At 42.2% G+C, this 27,784-nt stretch overlaps 1 protein-coding gene across 3 annotated transcripts in view; it reads right to left on the reverse strand.

Moving 5' to 3' along the window:
- Positions 1-27,784, reverse strand: part of MLLT10 (MLLT10 histone lysine methyltransferase DOT1L cofactor) — a 141,687-nt gene that overhangs the window by 86,143 nt on the left and 27,760 nt on the right. The window contains exons 4-7 of one of the 3 annotated variants that reach the window (XM_066627681.1): positions 25,689-25,798; positions 10,598-10,701; positions 9,998-10,091; positions 513-608 (exon numbers count right to left, since the gene is read on the reverse strand). In XM_066627681.1, the coding sequence (XP_066483778.1) occupies positions 513-608; positions 9,998-10,091; positions 10,598-10,701; positions 25,689-25,798 (404 nt within the window). The remainder of the gene's footprint in view (positions 1-512; positions 609-9,997; positions 10,092-10,597; positions 10,702-25,688; positions 25,799-27,784) is intronic. The other 2 variants (XM_066627682.1, XM_066627683.1) reach the window with 2 other exon arrangements.

Raw genomic sequence — 27,784 nt, forward strand, 5'->3', positions numbered from 1 at the left:
AAACAAGTCATGATTTATACCTGCAACAGATTCAGGCACAACAAATCCCAGCTTGTTCTAAATCGTGTACAAATAAAGTATAACATGTCCTCTCCATATATGCAGAGGGAAGTGCATACACCCAATCTTCAAGATAGTCCCACTGAACCATGATCAAACCACAATTTAGCATGACACCTGAACAACTTCATATGAAAAACAAGTTCAATGTTCTTTTTTCTTTTTTTAACAAGGACTAGAATTAAATCAACAGCATGCAAGAACCTCTACTCTAATCAATTTTCCCCATATACTGAAACAAGAAAGGGACTGGTAAAATTAAATGTAAAGAACAAAAAGGAGAGTTCCTCTGCTAGGTTCTGTTACCTCTCAGTCTACATGCATATAGTATTAATATAGCTGTTTCCACTTTTCAGAAGCCCAACATCCCCATACATTTAACGATTACTCATGAATTATTTAGTAGGTGCTAATACTATAAAGCAGATGTGCTATTTAACAGATCCACTTACTTTTTTCTCCTTCTCATGATGCTTATCCTGAGAGTGAGAGGAAGAATCACTTAAACTTTGATCATATGACCTATTAGATTCCCGTTTGCTCTTTTTCTAAAAAGAGAAAATATATACTCGTAAAATGAATAAAGATAAAAGCCATCTAAACGAAGTCTGACTACCACCTTATCACTCAAACCACAAATTCATAAATTGTCCTGAGAGCTAAACAAAATACACTTAATCTCATCTAAGCTATTCCAAGAAAAATCAGAAATATCATCTGTCCACACTAATATTGTATATTTAAAAGTACAATCAAGTCACATTCTAAGTTAAAGAATTAGGGCACAATCCTACCCTGCACTGGAACAAGCAAGGCAAGAGGTTTGCGCTGTATCTAGCGCAGGATAGTGGCCATAAGCGGCTCAGCCAGAGGCAAGAGGAAACTTTTCCCCTTACCTTCGGGTAAGGGCCACTGGCCCCTATGGGTCTCCTCAGACTTGCACCACCTCTTAAGGTGGCACAAATCCAAGGAGAGTGGAGCAGCTTGGAGACCCGCCTCCCGCTCCCCACCCGCCCCCCCAGGGCTGCCCACCGCCCACCCTTCCCCCAACCAGGAACACCTCCCTCCCACTTCCTCCCTGCCTACCTTTTGTCCTTGCGTCAGTCCAGCCAGGCCAACGCAAGAGTCGAAGAGGAAGCCTGTGCAGAGGCTTGCATCTCAGAGCACCAGCCCAGCTTCCTCTCAAGGAGGCGCAAACATGCCTTATGGCACATCTGCGACCCTCCTGGGCCGGCGCAAGGGGCTTGCGTTGGCCTAAGGGTACCTCTGGATTGCGCCCTTAGTGCCTAAGGGCCCAATCCTATCCAGTTTTCCAGTGCTGGTGCAGCCATACCAATGGGGCATGCGCTGCATTCTGTGGTAGGCAGTCACAGAGACCTCCTTAAGGTATGGGAACATTTGTTCCCTTACCTTGGGGCTGCAATGCAGCTGCACTGGTGCTGGAAATTTGGGTAGGATTGGGCCCTAAGAAGACTCTTTCAATTCTATGTACTTTGGAACAGCACAAGAAAGTCTATAGCATGACTGTTCCCATTTCTGATTTTTTTTTACTCCCTGGCTTTTTGCAAATGTGTTATATTTGTCATTTTGTTAGCATAATTTTCTTTTTAAACTATTATTGACTGCAATTTGTATTTTTCATTTCTTTGGGTATCCCAATGATAGAATAAAAAGGCAGGATAATATTTTTTTACAAAATATTTTTTTTGCTCATGGAAGCCAAACAACAGTCCAAAGAGTAATAGAATGCCAAAAATTTCAGGACCAACAAGTTAATCAATTTAAGATAATCCATGCCTTAAGATATAAGCAGTAATAAGTCTAAGTCAAATCACTTAAACTATATAAAAAGCTGAATTTTAAATTCATTTGCTACCATTCTCTGCACACCATTTACTTGCACAGTATTCAAATTAACAAATAAATGCTGTCAACAGCTGTGGAATCAACACACTTTCATATAACACAGACTTGTACTTTAATAGTGTAAAAATAGTCCATGTTCAATTCTTTTTGTGCATCAAACATAGAAAAATCTACACCCAGTGAATTCAAGTTTGAAGAATTATGTTCAGTAAACAAATATGTATCAGATCAATCGATCCTCCTTACATGGGTTGTACATATTTCTTGAGCTTTCTGCAGGACACAAATTTTAATTGTTTCAAGTGATCATATCAGACTCGAGGAAAACAGCAATTTATAGAGAATTGTGGAATAGATGTTCTGAGACACAAGGAACGGTAACAGGAAAAGCATGTCTTCTTGCTATTAGAAGACTAGCAACATAAATCTTGCTGTGTATATTTGTCAGGCTCCTCTCCGTGACAAGGGCCAATAGTGTTGAGATTTTATTTATATTTTCACATTTGCATGGTTCCATTATACTATAAAGAATTACTCATATAGCCACACATTGGACATCTCCCCCAGAGACAATCCCAATCCCTTCACCATGCATAGAACCTGAACAACTGCACAGGACCAGATAACATTAAAGATGCAATATTCTCAGATCATTAATCATTAAAGATACTCTCAGAACATTAAAGATGCAATACTCTCAGATCTGTTGTCTGAAGAAAACACAGGTCATGGTTCAGGATGTGGACTCACCTCCCAGCATTACAATCTCTGCGCATGAACTGGAAGTTGTCCATGACTTTGTGTACCTTGGCTCAACGATCTCTGACACTCTTTCTCTCGATACCGAGCTAAACAAACGCATCGGTAAAGCAGCTACCACGTTTTCCAGACTCACAAAGAGAGTCTGGTCCAACAAGAAGCTGACGGAACATACCAAGATCCAGGTCTACAGAGCTTGCATCCTGAGTACACTTCTGTACTGCAGCGAGTCATGGACTCTTCACTCACAACAGGAGAGGAAACTGAACGCTTTCCACATGCGCTGCCTCTGATGCATCCTCGGCATCACCTGGCAGGACAAAGTTCCAAACAACACAGTCCTGGAACGTGCTGGAATCCCTAGCATGTATGCACTGCTGAAACAGAGACGCCTGCGTTGGCTCGGTCATGTTGTGAGAATGGATGATGGCCGGATCCCAAAAGATCTCCTCTATGGAGAACTCATACAAAGAAAGCGCCCTACAGGTAGACCACAGCTGCGATACAAGGACATCTGCAAGAGGGATCTGAAGGCCTTAGGGATGGACCTCAACAAGTGGGAAACCCTGGCCTCTGAGCGGCTCGCTTGGAGGCAGGCTGTGCAGCATGGCCTTTCCCAGTTTGAAGAGACACTTGGCCAACAGACTGAGGCAAAGAGGCAAAGAAGGAAGGCCCATAGCCAGGGAGACAGACCAGGGACAGACTGCACTTGCTCCCAGTGTGGAAGGGATTGTCACTCCTGAATCAGCCTTTTCAGCCACACTAGACACTGTTCCAGAACCACCATTCAGAGCGCGATACCATAGTTTTTTGAGACTGAAGGTTGCCAACAACAACTCTCAGATCCACTGCATGATCAGAACCATGCAGGTTTAGCAAACCCCAGCTATATAATTATTAAACTGTGGAAACACAGTTAGTATTAATATAGAGAATTAGTATTTATTTTACATGCAGTCTTACTTTTGCCAATATAAGGTTTCAGTAAATTACTGGAGCCAAATTCACCACAGAGTACAAAATAACTAACAGCCCAATCAATAGTCCCATGCTGCAATCCAGTGAGGCCGGTGCAGCCCCTGCTGCATCCAGCACGAGACTAGAGGTTGCTGGAGGTCTCCTTAGGGGAAAGGAACAATTGTCCCCTTAGCCCAGGAAAAGCTCCAGCAACCTCTGTGGGACTACTTGGATCCACATCAACAATATTGCTGACACAAATCCAGTCCAACCCATGCTGGGCTTTCAGGCCTCAGGGAGAGGATAAGATGCGGTGGTCGCTGCAGCTGCCATCCCTGTGCCCCTCCCAAGCCCGAATCAAAACTTTCCCCATCTTCTCCCGCCCCATAATGCCTCCTCCGCCCCAACCCACTCTCCTCCCACCCCATTCCTCCAACACCCAGCAGAAAGCCTACTTGCTCCAGCAGGTGCAGGCCGAGTGGTTTACACCGCCAAAGAGAAGCATATTTTAAAACGATGAGACAATACAAGTTATCTCATTGACATCTGTGAATTTTGGATACACTCCTAAATTGTTCCATGCTCTCTTAAGAAACAACAAGCCAAAAGACATCATGGGATGCAAAGTATATAATGTAAAATAAACTGCAAAAGAGGGCTACTAAAAAGGACAAACCAAGATGTAATTAAAAATCCAGAGTTATGACAAAAACATTGCAAGATGTATTATATGGCTTACACAGAGCAGTTAAGCATCAGGTAGTGAGTACCCTGACAAGAAGAGAATGAAATGTTAATCCTTTTTCTTGGGTGGGGACGGACGGACGCAAAACTATCAAAACAATGAAATACTCATTCATGGCACAAGCAGGCAGGTAAGGAAGGAGCCAACCTGGTACCTCATGCTTGGAAAGGGCCAAGAAGGTTCCAGATATAGTTTTCAATGGAATGTTCTGATGGTGGGAGAAGCAGCACTACAGGGAAGACAAGCAGCTCAAAAATCAATGTGCCATTTCAATCCAGGTTCCAGCAGCAGATCATGACAGGTGAAGACACAAAGATGCCTACAGTCACAAGACAGAACGTAGTTGAGATTTGAGATGACAGAAACTGTCAGTAGGCAGGACAAAGGAGGCAAAGAGAATAAGAAAACCCATCAAGAGGGATGATTGTGACAATTGAATTGTACTGTGGGAGAAGAAAAACCAAACAGGGAAAAAAGGAACAGGATAAATATCAGACATCTCACTGAAGATCTATTACAAGGACTTAAGAAATACCAAACCAGTCTAAGACTTCAATATGCTAGATCAGTAGTTCCCAAACTACTAGCAGACATGTAGTTCCCACCAGGGGAACCATAAGCAGGGCATTTCACCTCCCTTAGAAGGACTGGGCATGAAGCAATGGCACCGCAGCAATTGTGCTGCCGTGACCAAAGGGTTTCTTTACATACCTGGGGGATAGTGCTGGCCTTTGGCAGGGTATGGGGGACTTGTAGTCCCCTCTGTGGGCCTCCCCACTTTTGCAATCGCAGCTCAGAAGTGGGTCACACTCTGAGATAAGAGTTGTTTAGAGCAGCAGGGAGGCCTGCAGAGAGGGTTTCAAGTGCCCCACACCATAGTAAAAGCCAGCGCTACATCCCCCCAGGCAGGTAAAGAAGTCCTTTGGACATGGTGGCCATCACCTCCCCACCAAAACTTACAACGTTGCTAACTCCCTTGTAGGAGTATGGGAACCACTGCGCTAGAGGGAAGAAGAAAATCTGCACTTGTCAAATCTCAATTGTTTATAAGCTTATAGATATAAGAGTTAAGACAACAACACTGCCAAATAAGTTATCCGAATCTATGCTATCCTCCTGCCTACCATTCTGTATTGCTCCGCTTGAAACACTACTGAATTACAATGAATGCTGCCTCTTAAATCACAGATTGTAAACCTGCTTTTAAAGTAATTTTGGGGGAAGAGACTACAAGTGTCAAAGAACATTGGATTCAAGAACACTGTATGTTCTTATGATGACAGGTCACAAAAGAAGCCAGGAAGGCTGGCAAAGAGTGAGTGTTGAGGAAGCCCATAGAGGATGGGCAAAGAGAGTGAGAAGGAAGAATACAGCAACCAGAACACCTTGCCGCTTAACCATACTTTGGTAACCTTTACACTAGAGCAGGGGTGTCCAAACTTTTTGGCAGGAGGGCCACATCATCTCTCTGATACTATGTTGGGGGCCAGGAAAAAAAAGAATTTATATTTCAAATTTGAATAAATTTACATAAATGAATATATAAGAGATGAACTTATATGAATAATGAAGGTTTTGCAATAGCTCAGTCAGCCATTCCTTTGCTGCCGCTGCTGCATCACAGATGTGAAACAGCAAGCAGTGGAGGGAACCCTTGTCCCACAGCTCACGAGAGGTCAAACAGTCACCCTCACACTGAGTGCAGTTGCGTTGGGCCAGTGTGGGCTCCAGCAAGTCTCTGGAGAGCCAGAGGCTCGTTTGGAGACTGGAGGTTCCCCGTGGGCCAGATTGGGAGTCCCTGAGGGCCACAAGTATCCCCTGAGCCATGGTTTGGGCATGCCTACACTAGAGGTTCCGGGTTCCATTCCCAGAACCCCCATGGACAACCCTGTGGATAACCAAATACCCATGCCTCAAATCCTGGGCCTAAGAAAACCTTCCGAATGCAACTAGAAGGCACTTCTGGTTGCGTCTGGGAAATTGAGTAGGGAAATCACTGCGGGTTTGGAACCTGCACTGAGTCAAATCCATAGATTCCAAACCCCTGGATAAAAAGGGCCCACCTGTACTGTAAAGTGATATACATGGGCCTTCCCTTTGAAGACTCTCCAGAAACTAGGTATTTCAAAATTCAGTTGCTAGGCTGCTAAGGGCCCAATCCTATCCAGTTTTCCACTACCGGTGCAGCTGTGCCAATGGGGCATGCACTGCATCTTGTGGTGGGGCAGCAGTCACAGTGGCCCCCTTAAGGTATGGGAACATTTGATCCCTTACCTTGGGGCTGCATTGTAGCTGCACTGGTGCTGGAAAATTGGATAGGATAGGGCCCTAAGGGCCCTATCCTATCCAACTTTCCAGCGTGGATGCAGCCATGCCAATGGGGTGTGTGATGCATCCTGTGATGGTGGGGCAATCATGGAGACCTCCTTGAGGTAAGGGAACATTTCCCTTACCTCAGGGCTGCATTGAGGCTGCACCAGTGCTTGAAAGTTGGATAGGACTGGACCCTAGGAATCGTTGTTGGGAACATACTTCACTGGTACTTAAAAGAACTCCATTTGCAAGAGCACTTGTCCATCTGCAATCAATCACAGAACCCACAAAAGAAACACCTCTTCATTTAATCCTAATAGTTTCCTAAGGTCTGACACGAAATGTAAGTATTGATATTTGTTTTTAATAGATTGATGACAACACAATCATGTTCAACACTCTGAATGTGAAAAATTGACCAGAAACTACAACAGTCATATTTGGATGTAAAATGGGAGATTTCTAAAGAGAGAGAGAGAGAGAGAAATGCAGATTGAAAGGTACCACTGAGTTTGTCCCATCACTTCAAGAAGCTTGGAAATTATTTAAAACTTCTATAATAACAGCCCAAGTAAAATGCATACAACAAATGAAAAAAAGCACAGACAAACCCAAATGATAGTAGCAAGATTAAATGTCAATCAAGAATGTTATGAGAGAATGCTTCTTTTTTAAAAAATACAAGTCTTTCATAAATGGGATGGGGGGAATCATAGACAAGAAAACATGCTCTAGCAAAATAAATGTAAATAAAACGAGCCATGAGATAATTTAAGAAAAATGCTAAAGACAAAGAACGTTTTAATAATAGTTTACATAAGACAATGAGAAGCAGGAAGCAAGCCCAAGAACAGCGGAGCTTTTGAATGACAAGCAGTATACTGAGGAAGACTAGGAAACTGCAGAGCTGTTAAGGGAATTCCTTGCACAAGGCTTTTCTGAAAATTATTGTCTTTAGGTAGTACATCTGAAGACCTGTAGCAAATAAAGGCAACTGTGGATGGTACTTTAGAATTGAATGAAAGAATCTGCCATTACAACCTGGTGATAGTCCTACAAAAGTTCTTAAAGAATTCAAATGCAAAACTGTTGAACTAAAATATATAACAAAATGAAATCAGCCTCCTGAAGACTATACAATATCCTATATAACAAAATTTCAAGGATATATAGGGACACAAGAGGTTACACACTAATTATCCTAACTTCTTGTCCATGCTGAGAAGTTATTTACATGAAGATGGAAATCTCCATTTTGGAGCAAAGCATCATGAAGCCTAGAATTCTTGAATATACAGAACAAGCCTAAGGGAAAAATTAGATAACTTTTCCAAAAAGAAATTTTGCATTTCTTTAAGATAATGTTCATATGTAAATAAGGATGATACAGTAACAGAGAATATTATCCTATTCATGGAATGTAGGTCTGTCTTTTTTTATTAGCCATGACCAGCAAAAATGAAACCTCCATTTCAGAGGCAGTCTTGTTCCAGTTATTGAGTATGAGGGTCAAAGACGGGAAGGTTATTGCCATCATGTTCTCTTTCGAGCTTCCCAGAGGCAACTGAGTCCTAAAGAACTGACTTCACATACATGAACCTGCAACAGCACTGGTTAATCATTGGAGGTCTCTCACGAGCAGATGTACAACTGGTGGAGATGTGGGACAAGGCCTTCTTGGTGACAGTACTCAGATTGTGGAATTTCTTCTCAGGGGCAGCTATATGGCCATAAATGGAATCCTAAGCATGTATACTCAGAAGTAAACACCATTGTTTTCATTGGGGCCTACTCCCAGGAAAGTACTATCGGATTGCAGTCCAAGTCACTGTCCGTGTTTATCTTCAATATTTTAAATAGTTTAATAGCAAATAAATAGACTGTTGGGAAGCAGAACGTTGGGCAAGGGTAAGCGTTGTTCTGATTTGGCTAACTCATGTTCTCCATACGTAATCTATGGCAAGGCAACCATACGTCTGCATCATCCGTATATCCAAACACCTTGCTACTTTAACATTTTGGATGTTCCTTAGGCCAGTGATGGCAAACCTATGATGCGTGTGTCAAAGGTGACATGCCACAACTTTTTAGGTGACACTCCAGCATTCACCAATACCCGAGAACAACTTCATTTGTTTTACTCGTACAGGTGTGCGCCACTTAACGACAGGCATACGTTCTCTTATCCCCGTTATTATGCGATTAGGTCATTAAGTGAACATTCAGTCAAATCTATTGCCTTTGTTGTGTAAACAGACACTCCTTGCTAGACACTAGTTGGCTGCACAGGCTCCTGGCAACAGACTGCCTCTTTGCATTAAGAACCTCTCTGTTGTGTAGGCACTCTGCTGAAGGCTATGGGAGACATGAATGCAACATTAAGAGCATCTTTGTTGTGCTTTGACCACCATCATATATGCAGTCTGTTGTTAAGCGGCGCACGCTTGTATTTCATTTTGGTAATTATTTAACATTTCTTTATATAATACATGGCACCACATGATTGGACTATAATTTTTTCAAATAAATGAATATGAAAAGAATTGTTCCTCTTTTGGGGGGGTGACACTTGTCAACAGAGACAAGTTAGACATTTTCCTAATTTTTGACACACCGAGCCCAAAAGGTTCGCCATCAATGCCTTAGGCTATTCTCAAAATTAAGTCTGTCACTATGGCACAGCACTGGAAAATCAAACTTGCCACCTGCGTTATTCCAAACACACTACAGTTGGACCTCGATATCTATGGGGGATCTGTTCCTGGACATCCCGTGGATACTGAACCCACAGATACTGAGATCCACGGGAGGCCCACAGAGTACCTCCCAATGTGACTGGAGGTGCCTTCTGGTCGTGTCTAAAGGTGTTCTGAGGCACAGGGAGATTATGCATGCCTCTGAGAGGCACTTCCGATTTCTTGGGAAACTGGAAGTGCCTCTTAGAGGCCTTCTGAGGTGCAGGGAGGCTTTGCATGACCTCCCCACACATCAGAACACCTTTGGATGCAATCAAAAAGCACTTCTGGTCTGGTCTGGAGGTCCTTTGTGGACCCTCCCAAAACCATGTTGGGTCAAATCCACAGGTCTGAAATGCACTGATGAGAAGGGCCAACTTGAGGTAAGCTTCCAGTTTCACATATGTGTATTTCATTCTATATACAAAAAGGCACATGACATTATATTTCAGTTAATATTTAGAATAAACAACACCTCATTTTAAATATTTAGTAGGCCAATTGTTAAATTCACATATTCACAAATGCGTTATTTGAAACACTGAATTCAACAAATTCTTACCAGCTTACTGAAATGGTATTTACAGTAACCACAATACTGGACATTATCTGCACCATTACCTTCTTCTTCGCAAAGAAGTCCTGCAAACTGTGCACTAAGGAGAAAGAGAGTAAGAAGTCAGAAACTAGAGAAAGAAAATGTAGAAACAACAAACCTCTAACACAGGTTAGTGTTATTGATATTTATGTTAAGGGTCTCTAAATGCTTTGCTGAAAATTTGATCAAACAAATGCCTTAAAGGGAACTGGAAGTTATTTAGTGATCAGCACCTTTTTTTTTTTTTTTTAAAGAGGGGGAACCTTTCCAGCTTAGAGAAATAGCAGAAAATGTAGATCAAATGTAGATTAATGAAGATCAAAACTGCATTAGCCACCCTGAATTATGAAGAATGGCACAATACAATGTACCTATTGACACACAATAGTAAGCAAAGTCTAAATATTTTTTTTAAAATAAAAGTGTCACATTATCTTAAAGCCATGTATACCTGGCTAAATAAACTATAGCCATGTATACCTGGCTATAATAAATCACGTAGCTCAGAAAAAAACACAATAAAAATGGTTTTATTTTATTACTATTACTTTATTACTTACTTACCACGTTACATGAAAAGCTTGGCGACATCCATGCTTATTACAAGTCATGCAAGCACCAGTGGCTGCTTTACTCTCTCTGCCTTGCTCATCACATATATAACATGTCTATCAGGAAAAAATAAGACAATAATAAAATACACTATTCACTTTAGAGTAATTGAAACTTGGCAATAAATAATATTCTCTTATGCAACTACAGCAAAAAGCAAGCCCAGTCAATACTGAACTATAAGTTCCCAGAACTTTTAATTTAAACTACATGCCCCTCCACTTTTCTGAAACAGACCCAAGCCTACATATGAAAGGGAATGTCCTGCATGATTCTTTGTTCCCCATTAATGCTGTAGAACAGGGGTGTCCAAACTTTTTGGCCACATCATCTCTCTGACACTGTGTCAGGGGCCGGGAAAAAAGAATTAATTTGCATTTAAAATTTGAATAAATTTACATAAATTAATATATTAGAGATGGAACTTATATGAATAAATGAAGGTCTCGCAATAACTCAAGGCCTATAAAAGACCTTCCACAAAGTAAGGTCAGCTTTTCCTTCACTGCCACTGCTGCTTCACATATTAGAAACAGCAAGCAGTGGAGGGAGCCCACAGCTCATGCAAGAGGTTGAACAGTCTCCCTCATGCTAAGAGCAGTTGTGTCGGACCAGCACGGATTCCAGCAAGTCTCCAGAGGGCCAGAGGCTCACTGGAAACTAGGGGCTGCAAATGGCCCCCGGGTCCGGGTTTTAGGCACCCCTGCTGTAGAATGTAGCACTAGTAAATTCATTGCATGGTAGGATATTCATATTAGTGCCACAGATCCCTGGAGAGAGTTAGGACTGGGAAACAGACCTTCTAGGTAGGGAAGAATTAGGATACATTTACTAGGGATGGGCAAATCCAATGTGGCTTGACTTGAGTCAAGTCACGCGTCTCCACTCCCTGCAACTCAACTCGAAAACTACTCCTAATGGGGGCACTTTCTGAGTCACCCTTTCGCGACTCTAAAGGACTCAAGCTGAGTCACCCCCTTTAAAAGCTTGCCATGGAAAAAGACGAGGCTGCTACTGGGCGATGTGTGTGTTGAAGTTTTCTTTAAACACTCCCCTAATGTTCCCGCTCATCTATAAACAGAGCAGGAGGGGATGGGATGGACTGTGAGAGAGCAGGAACAGAAGCAACAAAAGGGAGGACAGTCATGTGCAGCAGCTGCAAGGCTTCCCAGGATGACCTGATTCTTTGTAGCTCTACTCAGTAGTCCCATTGCAGCCAATAAGGCTCCCCCTCCCAAGTAACAACGGAGTCATGCATTTGGCAAGTGGAGTCATGCGTTTGGCAAGCGTGATCACTACAAACCACCTTTCCCCGCTTCCCTGCCTCCTTCCTCTCCCTGGGCTTCTCCAGTCAATTGTAAGGCAAGAACCACCATAGGCTTCTCCTCCTGCCCTCCCTCAGCCAAAGAAAATAGCCTTCCATCCTGTGTCCAATGATCATTGGTTCTTTCAGAGATGGTCAAAAGTCTCTGCTCCCACCTCCCTCCCCCACCCTGGGCTTCTCCTGTCATTCATAAGGCAAGAACTCCCTTGGGCTCCTCCTGCCCTACCTCAGCCAAAGAAAATATCACACTTCCCATCCTGCACCCAATGATCATCAAAGGAAAAGAGAGTCCACTCCCACCTCCCTTCCTCCTGCTCGGATGCAAAAGCAAAACCTTAACCCTTCCCTGACTCCTGGTTGGAACTTCCCTGCTGATCGTCTGGTCTGAATGATAGCCCCCCCCCCCAGGTTTTTCATGTCACAAAAACTGTAAGCACACCCAGACATAGGCAGACTCAAGTCTGCATGCGTGGAGATGAGTGCTGTGTCAAGGGGCCCTTGACGCAAGTGTTTTGCCAAGTCTTCCACACGCACAACTCAAGTGTAAACAGGTCAGCAAAAAAACACACATTTTCGCAACTCAGATTCGAGTCACCTGACTCCCATCCCTGGCATTTACTTGTGCTACATATTATGATAATAGCAATGATAAGACATTGTGCAGATATGCATGGTAAGTAAAGTTCAGAACAGGTCTTGACAATTGTAAATGTTGATATTAAAAAGAGAACTGCTAATTTTGCTAGAGAGTAAATAACTTCTAATATACATTTCTTTATTCCACTGTTCCATTATCATTACCTGGTTATTGAAATTAAGTTGATTGTGGTTGCACGTAGGAACCCAAACGGCCTAGTACAGTGGTTCCCAATCTTACCAAGATCAAGGGTTCCCCTCTTCCTCCTAACTCATCCAGGCACCACCATCTTGGTTTTTACAAAATCTCATGAGATCCAAGATAACAGCATCCAAAACTTACAAGGTCTCAGATGGTGGCAAGTGGGAGAAGAGGTAGAGGGGCCACCAAGGACATCGTGCAGAGCCCCTGCAAGTGCACTGTGATGCTCTAAGGTGTTGTGATGCACAGCTTGGGAACCCCTACCCTAGTAATATATACTTCAAAATGTACAGGCATAGGAGGATAATTCAAAATATATTCGGTCTGCTGTTCTCAAACCTATTTTCAGTGGGCTGCAGGCCGCAACCACAAGGCATTCTGGGGTGTGGCATGGTCATGGTGGTAAAACATGAGAACCACTGGCTTAGAACAACATTTCAGGATTATTATTAATTTTAAAAAATTTTATTCCACCTTTCTTGTGATGCTACATGGTCCCCATCAATGCTTCTTGCATTATTTCTCACAGGACAGAAACTGCATTCTTGTGCTATAAATCCAAGCTCTCAGTCCCACGCCCAATCTATAAACCCCCCTCCCACAGAAAGCAGTGGCACTACACTTTCCAGGAGCCTATGCACATGCCCTTCCTCTTGGGGTATGCTGGAAGTGGCAGTTTTGCACAGCCAGGGAAAATTCACAAGGGGTGCTGCAGTAGGGCTCTGGTTCTTTGTTGCCATGCTCAGAGTCAGCTTTTACTGCTGCTATGGGGCACTTGTGCTCATGCTGAACAAAAGGGGTATGGAGCCACTCCCTCAATCCCTTCCTGTCCTCACGCACAGGATTCCTGGGTGTGTGCAAAAAGCTCTACGCAGGGCTCTAGCTCCAGGCTCAGCTGCAGCAGGGCTTCTACTCCCCTTCGCATCACTCCTCTCCAAGAAGTGCTTTGCTTCCTCCCTGGGCATGGTGCTACAAATCCACCTTTGTGAATTTGCAACACCCACATTGCAGGCTTGCCTCCTGCCAGGACCCAGCTGGAGCTCATCCCTGTGGCTCCCAGCTTGGAGGGGGCAAAGGGTGGAGTCAGGCAGGCACACCCCTGCTCCAAGGCACTTACCAGCTACTGGCAGAGCAAATGAAGCCCCAAGTCATTGTGCAACAGCTGGGATGGAAACACAGAAGGCCTTCTAGGCAGACTCTCCCATTGCATCAAGGTGCCAGGTTACCTCTTTGCAAAACAGAGGAATGAAGGAGATAGGAGGATGCTGACTAGGGAGGTTGACTCCCCTTGCCGCCTGTGTTTGATATCAAACATGGGGCAACCGAGTACCTTCCAGGGTTGTGCCTCTGACTAAAGTTGCTGCAATTCACTATGTTTACAATGGATTGTACAATGGATTGCCCACCTCCCCTGTCAGCATCCCCTCAAAAAATGGATGACAAGACTTGAAAGTTTTCAGCTACTGCTACTATTTCCAACTGGCACCCCGGAGAAGGCAAGCAATGAGAATGAGCATCGTCCTGCATCTCTCTCTTTCTCTTCCTAGAGGAAGGAGAGACATAGAAGTGTCCAGTTCTTTTCATCTTTTGTCTTTCTATTTGCCTCTCTTTTTGTCTTTCCTCTGCTGCATTTTTGATTGCATGCATCCAAGGGAAAAGGCTTCTCCCCCTCTCCCCTTCACTCTGAACATCTGCCCTCCTTTCTTGGCAAAATAGAACACTGGGGCAGAGAATAAGGGTGCAGCTCTTGTGAGCTGCAGGAGGTGCTAAAGGGGACCGGTTTATAGACTGTTCTTTGAAAAAGTGGGTCCCAGTGCTGAAAATTTTGAGACACATTGTATTAGGCTAAAATGTTAATACTTTTCTGTAAAGCTTGTTTGCATGTTTCTGCAGGTCTTACAAAAATGCTTCTGATTCCAAGACCACATTCTAATGAAGCAAAATGATCTCTGTAATTACATCTTGGTTGCTGAAATAGACTGTGGCCGCAGTTCCCAAACTATGCCCTGCAAAGGCCCAGGACACAGCAATGAATTTGCAGGGGTGCCACAGGATATTTTAGATTTTCGTGAAACACAGAAGTACTCAATATCTGTTGGACATTGCACAAACTCTTGAGGTAGTTCACAGTTTTAACATTAGATCACACTAATTCCTTTCTATGCTGTTCTCCAATGTTTTGGGTTCCATTCCAAGCACTCACATGGATGGCAAAAAACACACTATAGCGAATCAATTAAAAAACAAAGTTTCTTTGCTCTGGTGATTTAAAAACAGCCTTGCTGACCTTTGTGATGTAAGATAAGTCATTAAGAAGACAATCCATCAATCAGTCAACTGCTTCACGCAGCCCCTCCCTTCACCAATGCAAAGTGATTACCTTTCTTTCAGGTGCTCAGGGGAAAGGGAGGGGTCACCTGGAGAGAGAAGGATTGATTGACTGTCAGCCAGCTGCCCTCCATTTCTCTCATTAAGGAGGCTATTGTTAAAGGACTATTCGTTTTTTTAAACTGATTTTAAAGGGATGCATTTTCCCCTTCTCCAGGGATCAGCTCATTTGCAGTGGCCATTCGTGTTGAGTCAAATTGAGTCAAGTGTGTAAAAAATCCGTGTATAACAAGGCTGGACCTGTACTTTGTTTTTGTTTACTTGTATTTCTGGCCACTGCAGTAACTTCTCAAAAAGTTCTTAGGTTAACAGAACTTTTAGGTATTTCTAACCCCTGCTAATTGGGTAAGAGGCACTTTTTCAAGTGGGTGCTCCTTTTTTTAGCAGAGGGAGAGTAACTGGCCCATCTCATCCCAGCAGTGTCTGTTCTAGTGGCTGTCTGCTGGTATTCTTTTGCATCTTTTTAGATTGTGAGCCCTTTCGGGACAGGGAGCCATTTAGTTATTTGATTTTTCTCTGTAAACCGCTTTGTGAACTTTAGTTGAAAAGCGGTATATAAATACTGTTAATAATTCTTTTGGCTTGGGTCACCATGAAATAAATACTGAGTACTAATGGTGCAATGAACTGAGAAAGTTTGGGAAACTCTGGACTATGGTATTGTGCAAAAGCCCTAAACAAAATGATCCCAGAAACACAGGTCAGTAATCACAGGGTAAGTATGGGATCTATCCCATTCTTTCCAAGAGATTTCATGAAAATACAGGTTGAGTCTTGGTATCCAGGAGGGTTCCATTCCCAGGACCCATGTGGATGCTGAAAATTCCATTAAAGCAAATCAATTTTAAAAAACAATGTCCCTTTGCTCAGCTATTTAAAAACAGCCTTGCTGACTTCACTCCAAGGCAATTACTCCCTCCCTACACTGGAGTGCAGGGAAAGAATGCAAAGAAAGAGGAGGTGATAATCACTTGCACTCTTTCATGTGCTCAGGGGGAAGGGAGGGGTTGCTTACCTGGGAGTGAAGTCAGCAAGGCTGTTTTTAAATAGCTAAGAGAGAGAAATAGCTGTTTTAAGCACCTGGGAAGAGAATGACTGATGGACTCTGCTGGCTGCACTCTCCCCCTTAACAAGGCTATTGTTAAACAACTTTTTTCCTTTAATTGAAAGGGCCATTCTCATCCTGTTGAGATAAAACTGTGGGTGAAAAATCCATGGATAATTAGGTTATACCTGTATGACATTTTAGCCAAATTCAATTATTCCTTCAAGCGTCTGATATATATATATATATATATATATATTTTCACCACAAAATGATAAAATCCAAGATTACACTAATTCCTGATGGCTCCCACTGGTTAGCTGTATCAATGGTGGAAAATCTAGGGCTGATCCCAGAAGTTGCTCTCTTTAGGACAGGGCCACTTCCTGAGTAAAAAGAAAGGGTTAAACTCATGCTTACTTTTGGGGGATGGGATATGTCAGATAACCAAAGGACAGATAATTGGGACTTTACTGTACAAGAACAAACACCACCATACTCGTTTCTCCTGTGCATAAAGATTAAAAGATTCCATTTCTAGTTTGCCATTAAACCAGGATCAAACTGTTGTTGGGGGCTTTTAATACAAGAGCAAACTAAGGTTTCCAGCAAACTAGAAGCACAAGCTTCTCATCTCCTCCCTCCCATATGCAAGAGAAGATGTGCAAGTTCAAAGCTTCTCACTGCTTGTTCTCATAATGTTAAAACATGGTTTGTCTTTATATCTGGATTGAGCCAAAGATGCTGCATTAGAAAAATTTGTTCAATGGCAGTGTACTAGAATATAAAATGGTGCTTGTGAACAAAACTTTCTCTCACATCAAGACAAAGAACTGAACAGGCCATGTAATTCATATTTAGGCAAAGGATGAGTAGGTCTATGTGTTTAGGTTGTGTCATATATGAGCAACTTTAGGGCAAAAATTTCAAAGAATGTTTATGAACATATCTGAAAGCACTGGAGCCCTTTGCAAAACAGAATCGTATTCCATCTTCTTATTACAGCTTAATGGCACGAAGCATTTCACACAGTGACTCACTTTCCATTACACAATATACTCTGACCTTGTTTTATTGCAGCATATCAATTTCTTTCCAAAATATTTTGGAATATACTAACCACCTATTATCTGCTCCTTTCAACAACTGACCCCTTTCATGCTCTCCTTAGACACTTTTCCTTAGACCTTCTGACTCAGTTGAACCAGTCTCTATCCTTGTCAGTAAATCTAGGTAACTAGATCCCTAAAAACTTTCATCACATAAAAGTTTGTGGGTTGAGTCCTAAGACATGGGGGGCAAGGAAGATTGCACTAGCAAACTTCCCCACCCCCTCCTTCCCACAACAGTCTTCTCAGTTGCCCTAATAGTTATACCCAAGAAACAGGACACTGAGAGCTGCAGGGGTAGGAGGGAGATTCCCCTAAAATGGGCAGAGGTACATTCCAAGGACAGAGCAGAAGTTTTTGGGAAGTAGGCTTTTGGGTGGCTAGGATACACTCTGTATTTTACACCCTACAATATTTTTCTATTGTCATAGGAAGAATTGGGGCAGTTGCTAGGAGTATCATTGGGAAAGAATATACAGCCACAACTTGAGAAGCTTCATTGAATGTATGCATTACAGCCTTACTAGTGACCTAAAGATGCCACTGTGGTTCATCTGTGAGCTATTAGCTCTGCTCTTTGCTTCACCCACCACCTATAACAGCAAGTATATCTCTCCAAAGGTAAGGTTACCACTATCATGGTAGAAGAAAGAAGGGAAGTCTTAAGTCACTACACTTGCCTGCCATTGCAATGTCACATTCTTCACAGAGGCGTCCTTCCTGAAGCACCTCAGCTCTCTTCATGAATTTTCAAGTGGCTGATTAGCACAAATCAATTTGCCAGACCCAGCTTCTATCACCACCACCACCACCACCACCCAAGGACCTCTAGTAGTTTCACAGAAGGGAGAACATCTAGGTATATGAGGGAAGGCATCAATAAAGGCAAATGCAAGGCTTTGAAGTAACATTTCAGCTCTTTCAACAGTGTGACTGAGTGCATGTTGAGAGAAAAATCCAAGGGGAACGCCAGTGCAACCTTTTAAGTAGCTCCTAACTACACTTTTTACATTGTGGCTCTGTGTGTTTGAGGGAAGGAGCCAACACAAAGGCAATGCAAATTTAAGATTTTGAAATAGCTCTCAGCTCCTAGTACCATTTTTAATACAACAATGGCCCCTAAAGAGCATGGCAGACACCTTGTAAATCACATTTTAGAGACGGAAATAGTTCTTTGCTGGAAGTTGGTCTTAGAAAGAATTACCAAGAAACAATACTTTAATGGGTTCACATTACAATATTTTCAGAATATAATGGTATCTCCAGAATGGATTACCATCATAAAGCAGGGATCCACTGTACAAGGTTTTGTTCCAGCTGCAGTTTTTCTCCAACCCCTTTGTTCTTCAGTTCAAGCCTTCAATATCCACTTCCACATGCCTCTGCTTTTTCATGTACATTGTTTTTATCTTTTATGTTCCTCCTTTTGTCTTGTGTGGATCTCTCCTTTAGAGATCCATCTCTCTTCCTCCTTAACTCTCCCTCTCACTCTTCAGGCCAACATAACCTTGACTGCAAGGAGGATAGAATTGCTATATTTGAATTACTATCCCCTTCTGCAACTGTCCTGTTATGAATGTTTGTACTGGAGGGTGGGCAACTGAAATAGATTTTGTTAGCATCCCATCAACCCTGCTACTGAACAGCTTCCCTACTTGAGCTGGCATAGATGATCTGAACTTTTTGATTCAGGATCCTCACGCTTTTCATTTTAGGAACTTCAACATTCACATCAAGGTGGATTGCCTGGATTGTGTCCATGGCCATTGCGACAATCATAGGATTATACTATAAAGCCATAAATGCTCTGCTGAATTTGGTATTCTGAGATAAACAGGCGGATGATGATCTATAAATGGTAAATGTGGCAGCAATTCATGTGTAATTTATTTTTATTTTATTTATTCAATTTATACCATGCTCTTTTCCTAAAGTAGGCACTCAAAACAGCTTACAAAATATAAAAGTATAAAAATACAAAATCAGCAGCAGTCCCCCAGCAATAAAAGATTTAACATAAAATACACAGCAGCAGAAACAAATCCATAACAAGCAAGGAAAACATCTAATGCTAAAAGGACCAAAATGAAGTCAGACCACTAGCCTAAAACATTTTTATGCTTTTATGATCAATCACTATCTAAAGGTTAAGTGTCACAGCCTGATGGAAAATGGGGGAAAGAAGAACCAGTTAAGTTGGCCTTAACACACTGGCTGATGAATCCATATGATTCCTTGTTCTAATAATTGTTTTAAGATGGCAGTCAATACTTTGATTCCCAGTATTCCGAGAGTCTTTCCTACTAACTAAAACCAAATCTAGGGCCAACTTCTACCACACAGGTCTGTCTGAACCCTGTATACCAAAATGTCATCCCACCAAGTTTTAATATATCAGTTTCCCTGGAAGTTTTAAACTAAAGAGAAGCAACTAAATACACTAAATAAGGCCCCAATCCTATCTCATCTCAACACCAGCGCTGTCAAAAATGTGCCATAAGGCACATCTGCTATACCCAAAGAGGTTTAAGTGCTGGCACCAAGCCCAGTGCTGAACAGATGCCACCTGGAGGATGGTAAGAGCTCCAGGTGGTGGTGAGGGCCTTGCGGGTGGGAGAGAAGCATTTCGGGGTGGAAGGAAGAAGTGGGGTGGGAAGGGGGTGGGACCAGTGGAGTCCTATCCTCTGTATCATATCCTCTGTGTCGGGCTGCAAATCCCAACATGGAGACTAAAGTCTGCACCAGCAAATTAGCTGGTGCAGACTTGAAGTCCCATTGCAGGGCTTGGGGCTTTCCCCAGGAGACAAAAGCCCCCTTCCCTCAAGGAGGCTTCCAATGGTGCCCTGGATGCAGCAGTAGCCATTTTAGTGTCACCGCATCCAGCAACCCCATACTCCTGTGGATAGGATTGGGCTGTAATCAGCTCCCTTCCATTGCAGAGAGCTGGCACTGATACAACACTTGGAACAACGAGAATGGCCAGAGGAATAACTCAGAATAAATCCAAACAAATTAGAGCCTAGCTACTCTGCAATAGTGGGAGTGTTGAAAAATAAAGTAACTTATCTAACACCAGTTTTTCAGTTCAATGCTATCCAGTTGAACTTTTCTAAGAGGAAGAGCTACCCACCTTAGCAAGATTATTTGAAACTCATTAGCTCCCAGTGACATATTTTGCCAATGAATTCGTTCATATTCTCTCCCCAGGTTGAATACAATGCAAGTACAAGATGTTACTTTAGTACCATCAGGTTGTGGTTGCTTAAGTCAGTTTCTGTTACTACCGCCTAAGGCTGCTTAACAACAACTCAAGGGGACATGACTTTTTGGGCCAAGAGGCTGTTAATGGTGCCTTGAGAGAAGGATTGATCCCAGCTACCTTGAAGAAGACCACTCCTTAGGAAGCAGAAATGAAGTGAAGGAGGCCACATGAGCTCAAGACTCGTTCCTGAACCCTGCTGCATGTTTCACATTTAAGTAGTTACCAAATCAAGTTCTACTGGCAGAACTTGGAGAAGGATACACCAATAAGATCTGTATGACTCCTAGAGTCATGTTAAACATTATGAAAATTAGGAGGTCCATGCCTGTACCAATAGCCACCATGGCACTCCCTGTAATATAGCAAAATTTTGAGTAAGTATATTGTGCAAATATGCTACAAGGAGAAGTGACTGTCCCTGGGTATAGCAATTACAACTCATGTACCATAAATGATACATATGTTTTTCATACTAAGGGGAATACCATGGTTACACAAAGTACATAGGCATACCCTCTCCAATTTTCATAGTACATGAAGCAACATACAACTGTTTATTGAAACATATTCCCCCCATCTTTCCCCTCCAAAGGTATCCAAAGCAACTTACAGTGATCTTAAACAGAAGACAACATCCAGATAAGAATATAAAAACAGTATCTCCCAATTTTACAATTGGTTGTTCAAGGAGTACAAGTCCTACACACAACATCCTTAACAGAATTAAGCAAACTAAAAGAGAACCTAAATCTTAAATAAGAACCTAAACCCTTACCCTCATCCCTGCCAGCCAAATATTTAGCGGTGGCAGAAAATGGAGAAGGGCCCCTCCAGAAGATAATATCAGGGATCGGCCATTTAATATAAGCACCAAATACACAAGTTCTCCTTAATTTCTCCCCCAATACATAGATATTCTCGAAACATTTCACATACAGGAGACATTTTTGAGACAGAGTCCCAATTTCAGAACAACCATGATGATAAATACTTACACAATTGCAAGATCAATAACTACACAGATACTAGTATGCAATACTAGACTGTCAATGCCTGTAGCACACACTTACTGACTGGGCCCAACTGTTGATCAGATGCTGTCAATTTTACAGAATCAATTGCCTGCTTGATACCAAGGGGCATTGGGAGGCAGGAACTTGGATTTAGTTTGCCCTCTGAACAAGTTCAGTGCCAATCAAAGCTGACAGTACCAATCATTTCACTGGGTAGCAGAGGGGGAAGCTTGCATGGTTTTTAATCCAGCATCAGGAACCATATATACTACAACTAGCTCTGCTTCAAATGAAATAATTACCCTCATTAGATTGTGGCAAATGTATAGCACAGCGACTACATGATTGTCATCTTGTCTTGACATTATGGCACCACAAATAAAGTAGGTGCTTCCCAAATGAACAGCTTTTTATTCAGGTTTGCTTTTCCAGCATTACTCTATCCTTCTTGCAAAATCTGACTACAGTAACCAAAACTTATTCAAAAGTATGAAAACCTATTTTCATATTTATCACAGGATGAAAATCATTCCCTGTAATAATAAACTCAAGTGGCTGACCTATCTATTCAGAAGCAAAATCAAGGGTATTTCCTAGGTACGAAGATGTAGACATCTACAAAGCATGTGCAAGTGTAAATTTTTTTTTTTTAAACAAAACCACAGCTCTCTGAACTCTTAGGATCTATGGAATTTCAAGGAAATGCAAATAAAAAATACAGGAGTAATTCAGCTCATTGTCTGGCATGAAATTTCCTGTTCTTGCCACTTCAAAGGCATGATAAGAACTAAATTGGGTTCTAAGTTCACATGCCCCTTTCCCTCATCTTCTCCTACCCCATTGCTGAATTTGAAACATAGCACCTGAGCTAGTAAATGCTTCACCCCCCTCCCTCCACAAGAAGTAGTGGAGGAAGAATAATACATATGTACAAATATTTGATGAAAAAAAGGGAATGAATGGGGGGTGTATCTGCAGATTCACTTCCACGGATCAGGTCTGCGGGCCTCTCTCACATATACTCCTCCCCCCCCCCCGAGTACACCTCCTCTGGAAGAGATGAGAGCTCTGCTCCCCTCATTTCCAGAGGGTTGTCTGAGCCCAGCAGAGGCTGCAGACATCTGTCTACTGCCTCTGCTAGAATGAGCCTTAAAGGTAAAAACACATGACTTCCTGGTTTTTCCGAAAAACCGGAAGTCGTGTCTTTTTGCCTCTAAAGTTCATTCTGTGCCCAGCAGAGGCAGCAGACAAATATCCGCAGCCTCTGCTGGCCTCAGATGACACTCTAGAGGGGAGGGGAGCTCTGTCGCCTCCTGAGGGTGGGGGGCATTCACCTGTATCAGTGGGTTTCACTTAACCACGGGGAGCGGTTCTGGAATAGAACGTCCACAAATACAGGAGCCTGTATACTGTGCAGATTTTCAGACAGATTTATGTTACAATGATGAATGACAGTGACACTGCTAAGTACATGAGGATGTGTGGATTTGCAATTTCCACATGACTATTTCAGTACTGAAATACACCTGGACAAGCAGAAAAGTTGTTCAAGTGAAATGGACAAAAAAAAAGGAAAGAAAAAAATCAAAGATCACCGTAACAAGTTAAAACAAGACTGACTGGTAATACATTCTTTGAGGAACCACTGAAATATGGCTGGAATCTCAAGAACTTCTGGAGCTTATCCATATAACTTTCATTAGCCTAGTCAAGTTTTACTTTTCTTAAACATTTGACTGTCATATCACAAGTTTATTCATTTTCGCATCAGTTTTCTGAACAGTATGCAGGGTTGCTATTTGTGAAACATCAAGTTGAAAACTGCACTGGGTTTACACAACTAGTTTCACAGTTATTAGGCTTATGGAAGAACACCATTCATGCCCTTATGTAGTAAATGGGACCTTTCACCTTTCTAGAAGATTCCCTTTCCCTATATAAAATCACTCCAGCTTGAGTCAGTCAACAGAGTTCATCGTTGACATTCTGACCTCTGTCATCTGCAGGTAAATAGGCCAAAACTTGGCTGGAATGCGGCTTGGAGATGCCAGAGAGTCTGGGCTTGACAGATAAAACCAAAGAGGCCAGGAGATAAACAAGAGCACTCTGCTGGGTTTGGAATCCATCTTGCCATTGGTCAAAACCAATTTCCAGACCACAAGCAAAAGGAAGTTCAAGAGGCTAGTCCCTACTTTCCTGTCTTTGGGTTAGTCTTGGGTTGTCCAAACTTTCTGGCACAAGGGCCACATCGCATATCGGACACAGTGTTGAGGGCCGGAAAATAAATAAGTAATAAATACATGGAGGATGGATATGCTGAGAGTTTGACTGAATACAATAAGTGAGTGAAGATGGAAGGAGAAGGGGAGCAGAGGGCAAAATTGATTTGCACAGGAAAAGGGGAGAATGAATTTTGAAAAAGCATCAAGCAACCTACGACGCAAATCTCAAACTTTTTTTGTCTCAGTTTCTGTTCTGTTTTAAGTTTAACATTATATTTATATTCCAGGTCTCTCCGCATTGGTATATGTATATCTTGTTCAGCCACTAGAGACGCTGAATATAATGCAATGTAATGGAATACTTTCTTTCCATTACATTCAGCACCTCTAGTGGCTGAATGAGGAATATACCCGCAAGCGCGTCTTGAGTTTTTTTAGCCCTGAGAGGCTGGGGAACCTCAGGAGTCTGCTAAGAACCTCCTGAGGACCGGATTTGGCCCCCGGGCCAGGGTTTGGACACTCCTAGGTCAGCCAATCAAAACAGTGGGAGCTGGTGCCAGGGTAGTGGCTCCTTTGAACCCAAGGGCATCTTTGCTAGAGCACTGAACGAAAGCTGTGTTCATTGCCGGCTGCCCTTCCAGCTCTTCCTGGAGGTGAACAAGGAAACTAACAATTCAAGTGTTACTCTAGATAGGGACCACTGTCTAGTTATTTCATGACAGATTTATAGTTTTCATTTTGCCTCTAAACTGAACAGTTCAGTTAATCACAAGTGCCAATTACAGGTTGGCCCTTAGTATTTGTGGCAGATCTGCTCCTGGACACAAACACACACAGACGGGGTGGAAGATACAGATTCTCCCAATATACAGGGCCCTCAAAGAGCCTTCCAGGCAGGACCAGAACTGCCTTCCAGTCGCATCTGGGAGATCTTCTAAGGCACGTGAAGGCTGTGCAAGACCTCCCCGTACCTCAGAAGGCTGTCCAGAGCCTTCAGAGAGGCACTTCCAGTTTTTCACTAACATTTTTTAGTTTTTTTAGTTTTACAATCACGTAAAAACATTTCCAGTTGTGCTGGTAAAAGTGTAAAAGGACAGTCCGATTTGTGTTTACTCAAAGGTAAATCCCACTGAGTTCAATGGGCCTTGAACCCAAGCACCAATACTATACAAATGTACTACTGCAAGGAGACCTATTTAGGTTTCATTTTCCTGCATTCATTGAATGACCAAATCAGTAAGCCATACGCATGTGCTCATTGGCCATGCCCTATGAGTTTCTGCATATTCAACACTTATCTTATCTGCAGTAATGAACATAGGAAAGAGTCCTCTACCCAATATCTCCATATTGGGTGAAGGAACTATGTGCATGTTTGGGACTGCCCTCTGCAGACAGCGCCTGGGGCATAAACACCCAGGGCCCAATCCTATCCAATTTTTGAGTGCCAAAGGGGCATCTGCTGCATCCTATGGTAGGGAGGCAGTCACAGAGGCCTCTTCAAGGGAACATTTGTTCCCTTACCTGGAGGCTGTAATGGTGCTGGAAAGTTAGATAGCATTGGGTCCTTAGTCAGCAAACACAATGAGGAGATGGGGCTTGCTAGTCCACCTCTTCCCCCATCCACATGCTCAGCCATAACACCGGGACAGGGCTTGGATATTAGTTCACACTGTACCTTTTCAGCAAGACATAAAAGAGAAATTTAAACTATTTATTCAAATGTTTCAGATTAAGTAAAAAAACTTTCAAAAAAACCATGTTTTTTTTAAAGCTAGTTGTGAAATGATTGAAAACATTATCAAATAACTATATAAAAATTAAGTTATAATATGATTATACCTTATTATAACGATCATGAGGGACAGACTGCAACACGATAGGTTCCATTGTAGAAACATTTGCAAACTGCACCTCGGGAATGTATAGAGCACAAACCACATGAGCCCAACCTACAAAAAGTTAATTGAATTTTAATGCTTTTTTAAAATACATTTGAAATTATTTGCAACAGAAAACCATTCACAAGATTTACATGCATTTTCAGTTTTTCAAAACAATATACGTAAATAACCAATATATTTCTTACCACATCACAGCATGCAAAAGCAGAATAAGATTACAATACAATTTCAAAGAGTTACAATCCTAACCTGTCAAAAACCAACCAAGTTATATGGATGATTTTGCAAAAACAACCCAAACACAACATACCTATAATTGTGCACCCAACAATTTCAACGGAAATTAAGATCTGGGTTTACACATGTGCAACTTGGAGCAGGATTGGCCACAGTAATGGAACAAATATAAATCAACCATTCTACTACAAAAGACTTCATATAGGGTGAATCTTGTCTTAAAATTTAACAATCAATTAAGTCGAGTCCTTCTGGGATATAGGAAAGAAGAATATGCGGCTTCATGATCTGAAATATTTTTTTCAAGGATAGTTTTAGTGGTTTTGAAAATAATTCATGGACAAATGATATATTTTCTGTTATTTCAGTTTCCACGGATTCTTGACCCAGAAAAGAGACTGCCTGATGTCAGGTTCTCTGTGGTTCCCAATAGCATCACCAATTTGTGCCTGCTAAAGAAAACAATTTAACCATGTGTGCTACTGTTTCACTGCATAAATAGCTCAGCTTGAAAATTACTTTGCTATTCAGGAGCTGTCCATAGTGTGTCCTGGACTGCTTTATAACAGAGAATTCCCAGACAGTTTGATACATCAACTTCCCAATATGAAAAGTGGCAGACTAGCAGGAATACTCAAAACAGAACTTCAGTTTTCTCACAAGAAAGTAGGTTTTCATTGTAGTCACACTCAAAATCTGTTCCAACATTCACTCTCAACAGCAAACATCAAATATATACAAGATAGCACTTTAGAATTAGAATTCTTCAATATTCATAATCCATAGGGTTGCAACTTCTTTATTTCATTTATCCATGAAAGGAAATGAGTTAGAGAACCTAGACTGCCTGCAATCAATACATGTTTCCCACATGGCTTATGAACATGTTACCATTTTCACATTTCCCAGTGTTTTATATAGCTTTATGACAAATGCCCTTGCTACATAACATTTAAATCAACTTATTCCAATGGTTCCCAATCTGCATACTACAGAACCCAAGAGTGCCTTGGCAAACTCACAGGGACACTGCAGGGTGTCCCTGGCAGCCTCAACTTCTGGCTTTCCTGGGCGTGGCCATCTTGGATCACATAGCATCTCACAAGATTTTTGAAAACCTCACAAGAATTGGACAGGATCTCATGTGATCTAAGATGGCAGCACCTGAAAGAGTTAGGACAGGGGTGTCAAACATAAGGCCCGGGAGCCACATGCGGCCCCCGGAAGCTTTTTATCCGGCCCTCAGGCTCTCAGCTGCTGAGTAGTGCTGAGGTGTTACTGCTGAAAAGCAGCCTACATGAAAATTGGGCGCCCTCATATCTTGAAATATGATCAAGATTTGTGTATTTTCTCTTCTGTAATTTGCAGTTAATGAGTTTTTTGTGAGAACAAAGTGCTGATTATTGGCCATCAGCTGCTTAATGATGTCACTTTCTACTTAATGACATCACTTCCAGCCCTCAGCAGGTGCCCTGAATGCTAACTTTGGCCCTCTGTATAAAACGAGTTTGACACTCCTGAGTTAGGAAGAAGCTGCTGTGAAAGAAAGGTGTCATGAACCCGGTAAGTTTGGAAACTGCTGACCTACTCCAATATGTACAGGTGTCTTGCTGCACAAACCAAACTCCACAAAAGAATACAAGGGACAAAGATAATACACTCTGATTTCCCAGTCTTGTGTATACTGCCCAGGAAATTACTGCATCACTTAACCCTGCCATCCAAGTCATCTGTGAAGAATTAAGAAAAAAAGGTTCTGTCTCTACAGAAATAATTTCCAGTCTCCTGACCCCAAAT

The sequence above is a fragment of the Tiliqua scincoides genome, chromosome 5 (assembly GCF_035046505.1).
Source record: "Tiliqua scincoides isolate rTilSci1 chromosome 5, rTilSci1.hap2, whole genome shotgun sequence".
Taxonomy (NCBI): domain Eukaryota; kingdom Metazoa; phylum Chordata; class Lepidosauria; order Squamata; family Scincidae; genus Tiliqua; species Tiliqua scincoides.